At 34.9% G+C, this 15248-nt stretch overlaps 1 protein-coding gene across 1 annotated transcript in view; it reads left to right on the plus strand.

Moving 5' to 3' along the window:
• Positions 1–645: 645 nt before the first annotated feature.
• Schip1 (schwannomin interacting protein 1) overlaps positions 646–15248 on the plus strand; it is an 809964-nt gene continuing 795361 nt past the window's right edge. Inside the window, exon 1 of the mRNA XM_004834522.4 lies at positions 646–818. Within this exon, the coding sequence (XP_004834579.2) occupies positions 810–818 (9 nt within the window). The 5' untranslated portion in view covers positions 646–809. The remainder of the gene's footprint in view (positions 819–15248) is intronic.

Raw genomic sequence — 15248 nt, forward strand, 5'->3', positions numbered from 1 at the left:
TGTGCCACTTAATGGCTGAGGGCTCTTCCTTTATACTCTCTTTGCTTCAAACTGTACATTTAAATATTGGTACTCAGCTCAGCTTTTGAGTATTAAGACATTTTTCTCTCCATTTCCTTAAAAAGCTGGTTTCAAGCCTTTTACCATTTTATCTGGACCAAACAGTAGTGGTTTTATTCAAGAAATGAGAACTCTGTAAGTAAATCTATATATTTATATGTCTAAAGTGCATTATAAAAAGAAGCAATAAATCCAGTTTTCTACATAAAAGGAATTAGATTTTCCAGTTTACTTCTGCCCTGGGATTAATAAAATGTTCAACAAATAGCTGATGGAATGATCCATTTGAAGTTTGTAAAGGCATCTGGGAAAGCTGGCTGGAGTAGCCTTTTTATTTTTTTCAGAAAAAGATTTCTGTTAATGTTTTGATTCAGGCTTGCTTCTAAATGACTGTTTTAAAATGAGCTCAGGACTGTTACCTGCCTATTTCTGCATGGCTGAGCAAATTCATCTGTAAATCCAACTTTCTCTTCATTTCCATCACTATACGTCTCCAAATTACAGAGAATTCATTCCTGAGCTGGAGAGGTGCCAGAAGTTTCTCATCTAGCTGTCTTTCCGCTGCCTTTTTCTTTCCCCTCTTTGAGGCTTTCTGATGCCTAGAGTGAGCTCAACTCAAAGGTTTCCAGCCTCACACTCGCCTCGCATTCCCCCACAGTCACATCTAGCTCTGTGATTCTGAGGAATACCGTGTGCCAGCTTCTGATTTACAGTCTCCTTTTACCTGCAGGTGTTCCAGAAACTTCAAAATGCGTCTGGTAATGTATTTGCTTCTCTAAACATGCCACTTTGGTGTTCATTATAAGCAGCTGCTTATTATTTTTTAAAAATCTGTCTTTTGAATAACATGGATGCGAAAGGATATCAAAGGAGGCTTATAGAACAGTGTGGGCTTAATTATTGGTCTAGGTGAGTGTGTGCATATGTCCTTGTTAATGTAGGTGTGTGTATGGAAATATGTGTTATTTATGTACACATATGTCTGTGCAGGCAGATTTCACATTGTAATCTCATTGTAAGCAATACTTTTTATTTAAAACCAGGTTTTCTAATCAGATCTGTAAACATCTTACACATCAGCAGCAAGTAGAGGAAAAACACATTTTTCAAACCTATGCAAATGCCATGCTTTAGATACATATTTAATAACTCTCCTTTCTTAAAGGACAGGTGATTGTGGTGTGTGTGTGTGTGTGTGTGTGTGTATGTGTGTGTGTGTGTGTGTGTAGAGGGTGTTGGTTTTTTTAAATTTTGAAGAAGAGTTACCTTGTTGCAGCATAAGAATTTCTACCCCATGTTACCCGCTTTCTTAAAACTCCGTAATTACTGCAGGGAAGAAATGTGGTTTTGCTTCGAAGTAACCCCAGGGGGGTATTGAGCCACAGTGTTCAGCAGGCATTTTAGGTATTCTAAATATTAGTGCTCAAATGATAAGTAAGTGGGGTGGATTTGCTGTGGCTGAATCCCACTATGTTTTCTGGATTGTGGGAATAACATTCACACTGTACATTTAGGATGTGCATGTGTTTATTGAACTCTAGTAAAGCAGCATGAGAGTGCTAGCTCATAAATCACATTATCTATTTGCCAATGTTGGGTACTAGATTCTAAAATTAAGAATTTGCTTACCAATTAATAATACATTCATCATCCCTTGTCTTATTGGATGAAATTTACATCCTGGGGACTTGCTTTTCTAGTTATAGAGATGAATGATTTAAGGTTCAGACTTAATTGCTATGTCAAATTCTTAAACTAGAAAGATGCTTGCACTACTTTATTTAAGACTTAGTTTGAAAAATGTGAATGTGTATTTCTAATTGTACTGGTGAGATAATTATGATCATAAGTGCTGTATGGTTAAAAACCAGTTGGGTTGAGTATTTCTCATTTTTGTAACAGGAACTTGCTTTCTTGTCTTCATATTCTAATACTATAATTCTTTCACTTTGCATTGTGCTCTTGCTTCTTGAGATCAATATTTATTCACTGTTGTAAAGATGAGAAAATAAGGTAGTGAATAAGAATTCACAAAAAAAAGTAGATTGAACTAGCAGTTTTCTAAAAAATTAAATAAAATAGATTTGACAAGTGGGTTTCCTAATGCACAATGAATTGAAAAATGGAAGCATCTTAAATATTAACCTGTTCAGTGGAGCATATTAGGTTAATATTAATGCCATCTTGTAGCTCCTTTTTATATTTAAAAAGAGGAATTAAATAGGCTAATTATTTTATATTGGCTAATCATTATTTTGCTTCCTGATATTGATTATAAACATATAATTGATTTTAATTTATTTTGAGTTAGGGACATTTATAAACTTCAGTAAGATAGTTTACTAAGTTACAATAATAAAAATAAATACTCTTGAAAGTCAGTGTGAAAACTATCTTCCTTTTTATCATTTATAGAGAGGTGTGTACTTATATAGGGTTATGTATACTTCCAAAAATCACATAACTTTTAATGCTGATTTTAATCAACTATGCAATTCATAATTACTAAAAGTAATACAGTAAAAATACATTTCTACATGTAGACATGGTTCCTTAAAAGAGCATATTATAATAGGGGCCATTAAAAACCTTTATGATTATTAATGTTATACTCATATATTGCTCTGTGCATAACTGAATTTTATTTTGGGTAGTATTTCTTTCTAATATTATTAATACATCTAAGATTTTGTCCTGTACAATGTAGAATTCTGGCCTTTGAAAACATGTATCTTGTTAAAGATTTCAAACTGAATGTATAGGAAGACTGAAGATTTAGTAGCACATTTTTGTATGTATTTCCATGTGCATTAATGCATATCTAAAGTATTAAGATATATAAAAGAGTTCCTTGCATGTAACCACATTACAAAACACTTTCACCTTACTTTTTAAGTTGGCTGTTTTGTTTGAAGACTGTTCATAGGCATAAAAAGAAGTTATATTTTTCTGAGCTTGCATGGTATTGTAGGGTATCAGGAAAACATCCAGTGCTATTTTATAGGAAATATCATATGTACTAAATAATGAAAATAAAGGATGTCACATTTGCCATCTGTCCCTAATTATGATTTCCCACTGGAGCTTTGATGTATTATAGACCTGGTATTTATTTTGTAAAATGAGCTTATTTTGTTCATATTCCCAAAATGGTTATAAAGCACTTCCCCCAAACAACAGGTTCCCTATTTTATGACTGAGATTGTCTTACCACACATTTCATTTTTATGGCTCATGTATAGAATGAGGAATTGAGAATATAATGTATAGGTGTACATCCACAATGGAAAATAGTCATCTTTAAGTGAGCACCACATTTATTTATTAAGCATCAATTGCCAAGCTGTCTCCTGAGCTTCAGACAAAAGTGTAGGAGGAGCAGAGGAAGTCCTCTCTAAAGGAAAGGAGTTTTTCTTGCTCTTTTGCCACTAACAACTGTTTAGAGAGGCACGAACACCTTCAGCTTGATTTGAGACTCATGTTGTTGTTGTTGTTGTTGTTGTTGTTGTTGTTCTGCTGGTTTCATAATGTCACAATCTGTGTGGTTTTCCAGTAGACAGGAACAGTTATAGTTGGGCTGGTCAGGGAAGACTCTCTAGAGGAAGTAAGTCTTCAACCAAGTTATGAAAGAGATTATTAGAAGGAATTGGTAGAAAAGAGAGGAAATGACATTTTTAGTGGATGAGAAAGATGGGAAGAAACAAATCATGGCAGGAGACAAGAAGGTGATGACATTATTTGGAGAATAGGGATCATATCAGAAATAACAGGAAATGAAATTGAAAAACAATTACAGAGTTAGGTCTTAAATGTTTTAAATTAATCTTTGTTAGTTTTAGATATAGTGGAAAATTCTTTGAGAAAGTGAATACTTGTTCTATTTCGCTATACCACATAACTCTGGAAAACAGCATTTCAAAAAGGTGTATAATAGTTTTAATTGATGTTTCTTGAGCATTTATTGTGGGCTACCTTGGACCAGGCACTGCACTAAATACTTTATGTTCCTTATCTCATATAGTTCTCACTTAGTATAAATATTCTCATTCTGCAGATAAGAGAAACATTCTGAGAAGTAATAAAATTTGTCCAGTGTTGTATAATTGGAGGAGATGGGATTACGAATTGGATTCTAGAGCCCCATCTTCCAACCACTACACACACACAAAAAATCAATTTAGCTTATTGCTTCATCTCTACCTCCAGATCTAGACTGGTCCAGCTAGTTGTTTACAGGGTGCATTATTTTGTTTCCTGGAAACAAGTGCCTTCTAAGAGAGTAAAGGTAAAAGAGGGAGGAAGCAAATAGAGCAGGGAAAACTTTCAGATTTTTTCAGTCTCATTCAGCTCAATGGTGACCACCACAGAGAAGGTTGCCTATTCAAGGGTTTCCACCTTGAGCATAAATGGCTAGGTCTACTGCCTCTGTCATGCTCGATCACTAGCTGGCGGTTTCTAGGAGGAGTATATCTCTGGCTCAAAAGTTGAGGTGTATCCTGAATTCTCTATTGCTGTCAGTTAACTGTAAAGTTCTTCTTTGAAGGAAGAGCTGAGAGGTATACCTCTTTGGTTGCCAAGGTAGTATCTCTACAATCCACCCTAAAAATTTAGGGCAAGGAAAGCTAGGCACCTACAATTTTAGGACACATTTATTCTTTGGGTCATACATCAGCAGACTGAGCAACTCAGAATGACAGCCTCCTTAAATTTTGCATTCTTTGTGCCTTGTCTATCTCACCCTAGTCCCCAAAACATTGAGAATTTAGCTCCTTATCCTCTGCCCAAAATGGACTCCTTCTTTAGTCTTTTCTTTCTTAGAAACAATAACTTATCAATAAATTTTTCCATCTTTGGTTTCTTTGCTGCCATTCAATTTGGTCTCTTCACTGCTGCAACATTATCTGTATTAAATGTAACTCTGGTTTGTAATTTCAATATTTAATATTCTTTATTGGGTCCCTATAGCTTAAAGAATGAATTCCAAGCTTCTTTCTATTGTATGTAAAAGTCAATCAAGATCTGATTGTGTGTACTATCTGGATCCAAGGCTGGAGCAATTTCAATGATAAAGTTAGGAATATCAGAAGTGTTTATTTTTATGAATAGAATAGGTCATTTTTAATACTGAGGTTGCAGGGTGGGTAGAAATTTACAGAGCTACAGAAACAGAATTAGGTGATTTTGGTGTTATTAGAGGGAATGGACTACTTTGACTAAAGTTTGTAGAATATATAGAAGGTTGATGGGAAATATTCCTGGAAAAGTAAATTGGAGATCATCAATGAATCATAGCCATGTAGTTAAACTTTTTCTCTGAAGAATTTTGAGCTGACAAGTGACATGATCAAAATGGTCTGTGTGAGGACAGAGGTGCCCATGGTGTGGAGGCTTCACTCAATGGATGGCAGTTAGGAGGCAGACAGACCTCTTAGAAGGCTACTTTGTCATTACAGGTGAGAAGAAATGGAATCTTGAACTGGGGATGTAAAGAATGGAAAAAATGTGAAAAGGTATGGAATAAGGGTGAATAAGATTTTATAATTGATGGAAGGAAGAGGTAAAGGAAAGACAATACTCAAAGAAGACTTAAAAGTGGATGATGGGAAGCAGATGTTTGGGAAGCAGAAATGGACAGAAGGCTTTTATTAAGAGAAGATGACAAGAGTCCAAGAGATGCCTACAGAAACATTCTACTTATTTCCCCAAGTGAATGTCATATAAATCATATTTTTGTTCACCTCAGGTACTTCTTGTGTGACTCCTCAATTTTTATCTGGTTTTAAACTTACTGTCATTTACAGATTTTTGACTAGAGTCTCTTAAATAAAAGATTGATGCATAGAAAACAAAAATTATATGTACAGACACCAAAAATTCTGATAAAATTTAGTTTCTGTTTTCTAAATTCAGCTGTGAAAAGGTCTTCTTTTGGTTCCATACAATTTCTGACAGACAGTTTGAGTGAATTATTATTATTACTATCACTTATTTCTTCAGAAGTTTTCTTGTCTTCGTATAGATCTGATCTTGACTGGCAGAGGTTAGCAGAACTGGCCTACCTAATTGAAGGTGGTGTTTCTGGGGTAGATAAAAGAGACAACACTGTCATCATGAGCTGCAGGTACCTTCTCAGGGAGGAAATCTGAAACTGCTTCCTCCTATTGTTTGACTAACAAAATGATGCAAGCAATTAGCATGAATTAAAAAAAGACTAAGTATATTTTCAACTGAAGATTCATATAATATTGGATTGTGACATAATTGAAAGCCTAATTTTCAATAAAAGAAAAATAATGGCAAATCCTTGATTCTGAATAAACTTTAGGTACAGGCACAACTACTCAGTTTTATAAAGGTTTGAAATGAAATGTGAAGAGCTTAAAGCAAATATTTAATGCCCTTAAAACTGAACAACATAATGGTCAAATTTGCATATTCTTCCAGTCTGTCATCTTTTTTTTTACAGTGCAGAAAAACACTTATAGTAATATTATATTCACATCAATAGTGTACAAGAAGGATAACTTATACAGCTGGGAGTGTAGCTCAGTGGTGAAGAGCTTGGCTAGCATGTTTGTGGGGCACTAGGTTCAATCCCCAGCACCAACAAAAAAGAAAGAAAAACTTTAATAGATGAATCAAATTAACCTCTAAAGACCACTAAATAACCATATATACTGACTTGTGACAGTGATAACATAGATTTAATATCCAATTCATAACTAGGGTTGCCTAACACACATATACAGGATTTAAACATTTCATAGAACCATAGAATGTGGAGGTTTCATTAGTTATGAGTAGACATTTTTACTCCATTCCAGACTTAGATATAGGACTGTATGTTTCCCCTTTTTGCAAAAAAAAGAATAAGACACCAAAACATGAAGGGAGGAGATCTATGTGGATATAGGTGATTTTTTACTTCTTCCTCAGACTTCATGGTAGAGATCTGCACAGGTCTGGAAATATGGATAGAGAGGCTCAGTGGCTTGTCCAGGGCCAGACAATGAGTGAATACCAAAATGGATTTGAACCTAGGCCCAAGATCTTAGCTGCTGAGCAGGGCACATTGGGTGGGAGCAGATGCAGCAGTTGATGGGGCTTTCTTACCCAGGGGGCTCTTCTCTGAAGCTCTTCTTCCTCTTACTATTCTATAGTAAAGAAATAAAATTTTAAATTTAAGACCCAGCACTAAACCCATATATTATGGACATAATGATTTTCTTTCTGAGATTAAAGACGTGTTGTTAGTGTATGCAGCAAAATATATCTTTACAGAGTGGGAGTCCACCTATTCATCTTCACCTATGTTACTATTTTCAAATGGACTTTGTTGATGTTTGAAATTAAGAAACTTTAATTCTGGCTTCAATTTTGGTCTACTTTGAACAATTTGAGCTTACACTTTATGGGAGAAAGTAAATTGCCATACAGGCTACTATATGACCACACCCATATGTTTAAGTGTACATGAATATTCTATTTGAAGAGAACTCTGATGAAGGGAGAATATTATTTCATGTAGTCCCTTAGAAAGCTGTTAACTGACAGGAATGAGCCCTGCTTAGCCTCCTTACACATCTCATTCTGAAGTCTTTATTTTCTTTTCCATAAAATGGATGTTATACATTTAGTTCCTACAAAGAAGTATTGTATAGTAGAATACATACAAGCTTTGGAGTTGAACGTACCTAGGTACAAATCCTCTCTCTGTCATTTTGGAAAGCCACTTTAATATTTCTGTGAAATAGGACTATGATTTGTATTGATGTGAGGATAGGGTGGTTTGTGTGTTGCTCTTGGCAAAGTGCAGGTTTTTGACAAATGTCATTAGCACATTATTAGGAGCACAGGAGCAGAATGGATCAGTAGTTAAAATCACCTGACTCTGGACCCAAACTTCCTAGGTTCGAATCTGAGTTCTATCACTAATTAGCTAGGTAACCTTGAGAGGTTTATTTAAATTTCCTGTGCTTTGGTTTTGTCATCTATGAAATTGAAATAATAACAAGATCTTGCCTATAGTGCTGTTGGGAAGAATAGGTGACTTAACGGATGTAAAGCATGTACAAAGGTGCCTGGCACACAGAAAGCACTCCAATACTCTTACTTCCATCTTTATGAACTTTCATTCTCTTCAACATTATTTGTTAGAATGAAAGGCCTGGTGATTAAAAATACACCCAAGGATAGGCATTTGCAGTTTCTTGCTATCTAAGGCCTCTTTGTTTTAATTCAGTGCCCACTAAATCACTGTTATTACACATCTCGGTTTAGCAATTTCTTGTACAGTCTGTACTCATTATTGGCAAAGTGAGGCTCTCACATACCAATGGAGGGGCAAGAGCAAATTAGCACAGCTACCTTGAAATGACGTTTGCTTATCCATCAACATTTTATGTACATATCTATCTTGACCTATCAATTTTACATCTTAAGAATTTTCTACAGGTTTACTCACAAAATTGAAGAAAGAGATGTATCTGTAGTATTGTTAATGATATTAAAATATGTTAACAACTAAATACCCATCCAGGGAAACATATTTAAATAATTTATGGCATATTCCTGCAATGGAATATGGCAGAACAGAGCTTAAAGTCATTAGGTTTATATACATGGATATGAAAAACTATGCAAACATACTTCTAGGAGAAAAGCATTATTTTTCAGAGAAGTCTATAGTATCAATTTTTATATTAAAAATAGATGTGTATGTATATATATTTGCTTATATAATCATAAAAATTTAAAATGTATATAGGAAATTGCCAACAGTTTTTTGCCAGTGGGAAGTGGGAATGTGAGTAGAGTGAGTATTTTTGCTTTTCACTTTAATATATACCATTTAAATTTTAGACATGGACCTGTATCGATTTTACAACTTATAAAAAGGTAATTTTAAAAATGGTCAAGAAAATTGCCTTTATTCCTTCAACCCCAAGACAACAATTTTTTTTTTGAGGTTTTTTTTTTTTTTTTTTTAGTATCAGGGATTGAACTTAGGTTCTTGAGCTTGCGCAGCAGGCGGCAAAACCACTGAGCTAAATCCCCGGCCCTAAGGCAATTTTTAAAAAAATTAGTCCTCATACTCCTAACCACTGTTATAATATTTTTAAATAATTGAGCCAACTATCATCTTAAGTTAAAACAGAATGTGTACCGACTCACCTCCAAAGCCCTAAATTGTTCCCAGGGAGTAGAAACCGAAATGATTTAAGGAGATTTTCTAACACCAAGTCACAGTAGAGTCTTAAATTCTATGGCAAAAATTCCTGTTGTTCAAAAGTTCATACACTTAGAGAAGAAACATTAAATCAAAAGCATTGGGTAGGAGAAGGGAACAGTGAATCTATGGCTTTTCCTCAGGACTTATTAATGATAAACCTAGGGAAACATTACACATGGGACTTTTTTACATTAAAGTTTCTCTGTATTTTTAGAACCCTTCATTTAGTCTTTTACAAAATGCTATACAAAAGTTACATTGCTTTTGGGTGTTGAGGGCAGAAGTAATTTGTATGCCGGGATAATCATATTTTCTTGCCCTCTGTACTTTTAAAGGTGCTTACACATACATTGTCTCATTTGATACTCACAAATGAGGCATTTAGGACAAGTATTATAAAGCTCATTTTCTACTCTGGGTACTGAGGTTTGCAAAGGTTAAGTGACAAGCAAGTCATTGTGGAGCTGAGCACACAGGGCCCTTGATTATGTCTTGGCTGTCCTTGTCACCACAGCCAAGGGCATGGCTGTGTAGCACAATCACCAATATAGTTGTGAAGTGGTTTAGCGTTGTCTTGGAATCACTTTTACTCTGGTCCAGGAACATCTGATAATAGCTGACTTAACTTGCTCCTCAAAGTGAATTATACACATCCTATTTAAATAGTTAAAAGACGTCATGTAAAATCCAGGTAAAACTAGTTTCCCAACTTGATTTTATCCTTTACTATCTATATAATCTTGGGAAAATTGTTCCTGTGTCTATATGATGATGAATTTAATCTTCTTGAGAGTTTAAATGACATAATATATGACAAATGCTTGACAGAGTATGTGGTACATAGCACAGGGTCAATAAAAAATGACAGTAATAATTATTAATAACATCATAAATAAATTTTAGTCCAGGTCAGTGCAATAGACATGCTTGAGCCTCTGACCACTTTGAGGTGACAGCCAGAAGCTGTATCCCATCGTGGGCACCAATCATCTTCTTTCCTATTGAAGAAAACTTACCTGGAACTACAAAGAACCAACTAAGCACAGGCAGAAACGTTGCCTGAAATTTCCCCCAGCCTCGGGACAGAGGACTGGGCATCCCTGACTAACAAGGCCTCCACACCTTGAATCAGAACCCACCAGTTTTTTATCTGTTAATGGGGAATGGTAAGATGAGCTGGGTAGAAAGAAGAAAATCATGCAAAACATTTAAACAGGGATTTGATCATTGTTCCTGAGAGAACAATCATAAGATTTTCTTATCCTCGCAGTTTGTCTTCAATTTCTCAAACGTCATGTTCTTAAATCAGATTTAGCGAGAAATGTGAGAAGCCACAGCCCAGAATTTATAAAACAATGAGGGGATCTATCTGCTATTTAGCTTAGGGGTGCTTTGCTCATTCTTCTTTTGAGTTTTAAAAAATTATTTTCCTTTACTACATAATTATTCATGCTGACCACAGAAAATACACAGAATCAAAGAAGAAAAAATTTTTTAGAAAGAAACAGTGCTCATATTTATTTAGGTTTATAGCTATTGAACTTTAAAAAATAAATTATTTATTTTAACAAAAGCTATAAAGCTGTATGTATACAGTTTATTACCCCTCAAAGCCAAACAATATATCATGTATATATATTTTCATGTCAATAAATATTTTTCTATAATTTCATTTCCAATGGTTGTATAATATTCCAATGGATAGACATTAAAAACTTAACTAAATCTTCTAAACTTGAATGCTTAGATTGTTTTCCTCCTGCAAAATTTTTTTTGAAAAATCATGGCACAAATTCTTTTTCTTTAAATTTCTAGAATAAAGCTTCTCAATCAGTGCTAATGCATTTTAAAAGTTTTTGGTGTCAGATTGTCCAGTTAAATTTTACCAGTTTGACCTTTATTATTAATAGAAATATGCAATTATATTAATGACTATTTAAGTATATATGACTTTTATTTATTTATTATAAAAGTTGAATACCTTCATAATAGCCTGTATTGCTATGCCAAGAATAAAGAATGCCCTGTTAATGCCAGCTCCTGTTTTTGTTTTTATATGGCAAAAATGGTATATTCTTTTTTTAAAAAATTCTTTTATTGGTACATTTTAGGTATACAACACAATTACATTTCTCATTGGGAACTTGTACCTTTACATGTTGCATCTTGGTTCTTATTTTTTCCCCATTCCTAGCCCTCCCTTCACCCCCTCCACCCTTCCCTATTTACAAAGACTTTATTTCCATTTTTTCCATTTCTCAGAATTTTTCCTTTCCCTTTTTTCCTTTCTCCTGCCCCTTCCACTACCCCTACCCCTTTGGACCTTTTCTTCCTATTTTACATTATCTATTGTTCATTCTAATCATTGGTAGATTTTAGGTATACAATATAATGACATTCATCATTGGAAATTTGCACCTTTACATAGTCTCTCTTGGTTCTTATTTTTCACCCTTGCCCAGCCCTCCCTTCAACCTCTCCAGTCCTCCCTATTTACAAAGATTTTGTTCCTATTTTTCCAAAAAATGGTATATTCTTAAGATAGTGGGCTATCAATTATATTCAGGAAATTGTAATGATTATCAGAATATAATTAGCTTTTGGTGGAATGTCACAGAAAACATGGAAATAATTTTGAGGAAAAGTTACTACAAGCAAACTTCCCTGGAGCCCATTAATTCCACCCACACACCCCTTTTAAGGTGTGGGAATAAAACAATCGAAGGCATATAAACCTTTCCACTGTGGTTATCGCCACATCAATTTTCTCCAGGGCTGGAAGTAACCCTCCCTGAATCCTTCTGCACCACACTAGGCTTCACAGGAGAAATTTTAAGAAAGGAACCTTTTCAGCAGAAATTACTCTTGATGACACCAGCCCTTCTGTCAGAGTAATTCCTGCTGGAAAGAAAGCATCTGAGTTAATGGTCTGATAAACTGAGTTAGTGTTTCATCTTGGCAAAGGATTGATTAGGGAAAAAGAAACTAACATTTATTCTGCTTCCTATTTGATATGCCTTTATTATTAGATTATTGTGTTTAATACTCTCTATCAACCTATAGGGTAGGTATTATTGTAGGCACTTTACAGTGAAGGAGCTGAAATTCAGATAGAGCATCATTTCCTAGGGCCACACAGCTGGCTGAGCTGCCAAAGTCAGAATTTGAACCCAGATTCCCTGTATCTGGATTTGTGCTCTTAATCTTTTTTGTTTACTGGGTATACAACAAGCCTGCCTGTTTCTCTTTTAATATATTCATTGGAAGTCTCAACATACTCTGAGCCAACTAACCTGAAAGTTTCCCCTTAAAATTCAATCTGTCAGATTGAGAGATTCTATCCCAAATCTGTGTCAGTTAAGATACTTGTGTACCCTTGGACAGAGGACTAACATCTAGAATATATAAAGAACTCAAAAACATTAGACCCTCCAAAATAAAAAACCAATCAAAAAAATGGGCAACTAAAATGAGTGGACAGTTTTCAGAAGTACACATGACCAATAAACACATAAAAAATGTTCAATATGGCTGGCCATTAGAGAAATGCAAATTAAAACTACATTGAGATGCCATGTTACTCCAGAAAGAATGGCCATCATCGAATAACAACAAATATTATTGAGGATGTAGGGGAAAAGGAATTCTTGTATATTGTTGGTGCAGATAAGGACTTGAAAAGATTTTCAACATTATTAGCCACTGGGAAAATGTGAAGTAAAAGGACAATGAGATACCAATCAGAATGGCTAAAATAAAAATTAATGGTAAAACCAAATACTGATGAAGATGAGAGAAATTGGACTACTCATACATTTCTGGTGAGAATATAAGAGAGTACAGCCACTCTGAAGTAAAATATGACAACTCAGAAAACTAAATGTGTGCTTATTATTCAAGCCAGTAATTTCTCTGTTGGATATTTATCCCATAAAAAATGAAAACCATGTTCACACAAACAACTAAATGCAATTGTTTATAGGAGCTTCCTTCATAGTAGACAAACACTGAAAACAACCCAAATGGATTTCAGTGTGTGACCTGTTAACCAAACTGTGGTACACTGTATCATGGATATTACCCTGTAGCAAAACCTAATAAACTATTGATAAATACTGCTTGGGTGATGCCTAGGAAATAATGCTGAATGGGGAAAAGCCAGTATCAAAGGTTTGCATATTGCATGATTCCATTCATGAAACATTCTCTGAATGACAAAACTAGAGAGATGGAGAACAGATGAGTGGTTTCTAGGAGTTAGGGAGATGAGAAGCCAAGTGGTAGGGATGGCTATAACAGGATTTATGAGTGAGTCTTGTGACAGAACTATTTTGTATTTCTGACTGTGAGAATGATTTCATGAACCTGCGCAAATGCTAAAACTACATGGAACTAAACACACACAAAGTGTATGTAAGGCTGGTTAAATCTCATTAGAGTCAGCAGATTATACCAATGTCAATTTTCTCATTATAATTTTGTCCTATTATTTATGCAAGAAATCACTAGGGAAAATCAGGTGAAGAGTATACAAGACACCTGTGTATTATTTCTTGTGACTGTGTGTGAATCTACAATTACCTAAAAGTAAAAGAATGTGAGGAAGAGAAATGGGTATCCTAAAGAAGTTGAATTCAGTTTGGTGTTGAGTTTGAGAAACTAGAGAAATCTAGTAGATGGTTTTTGTAGGACAGTTCCACAATGTCACAATAAATGTTGGGTAGAGAAATGTTAGTAAATCCAAGGGTAAGGGAAGTATTTGGTGAGATTGCTCAGGGAGTGAGAATAAAACCATGGTAATAATAAGAGTTCAAATAATTGCTCTACCATTGTGCATTCTCTTTAGACATATTCAGTCTTCACAACAGTTCTATGATGTATCTATTATTATTACACCCATTTTACAGACAAGAATTGAGGTCTACAAGGGTGAAGTAAATTTGCCACACAGTAATCAGAAGAGCTAGACTTCATGACTCCAGAGGTTACCTTGCCTCCAGGACTAGAGAAGAGTCAAGGGAAAAAGAAAATTTCATGTCTTAGCAGAAAAAGAAAGCTCTTGAAAATGACAGGGAAGGTAACCCCATGTATGAATTATTTCTGTATTTTAAACTTAACATGAATTTGATCTAGTCCTATTCCTTTGGGTTTTGGATGCATCATAGTAACTTGCTATTAGGAAAATGCATAGATTTTGTATGCACGAGGTTGTTGAAAAAGTGAATGGCTTCTCACAAGCACACAGTTCAGAGAGTTGGTGGATTGGGCTGGCCTGGTATTCATTCATAGAGTCAGTGGATGAGGAAGGGAAGTGAAATTTATTTGAGGCTGAAAATTGTGAAGTATGAAATAAGTGTGTCATATTTTAGGAGAGGGAAGGAAGGGAATGGATAGAGTAAAGTGAAAGTTAGCTGTGAGGAAGCTAGGATGCAATAGGCAAAATGAGATGATTCTGGAGCTGGGTCCAGGGCTGTGGAGAGCCTTCAGCTGTCCCCCTTTCCATGAGGCCTGAAAAGCCAACACCCTTCCCTGAAGGGTGGAGCTGGGGCTCATACAGCCCATTTGTCTGATAGTCTTAGAATTCTCACCTTTCTTTTTCATTGGTCAAATGGAAGAATTGATCAATTTGGTTGATGTCCTAGCTTATGTGTATATAAATATCAGTTTCAGGAGCAAGAAATAAAATACGTTTTTTTCTTAAGTGCTCTGAGTTTCCCTGCTAATTTGTATAATAATTCCTGCAAATTCCTTGCAAATGTAGCTAAAAACTAACCTCTTATGTATTATGGAGCATATCAATTGAGGAACTCTCAAAATTGTATTAATAATTAATGTTGACATACAGAAATCATAACTGGAATCTTTCTTAGTAAGTACTTCAAGCACTGCCATCTTTGTAATTTGTTAGTCAATTTTTGCTAAATAATGTTGATTAGTAAGAATACTCCTGGAATAG

The sequence above is a fragment of the Heterocephalus glaber genome, unplaced genomic scaffold (genome assembly GCF_053883595.1).
Source record: "Heterocephalus glaber isolate CG9 unplaced genomic scaffold, H.glaber_assembly_v1.0 deba00001504, whole genome shotgun sequence".
Lineage (NCBI taxonomy): Eukaryota > Metazoa > Chordata > Mammalia > Rodentia > Bathyergidae > Heterocephalus > Heterocephalus glaber.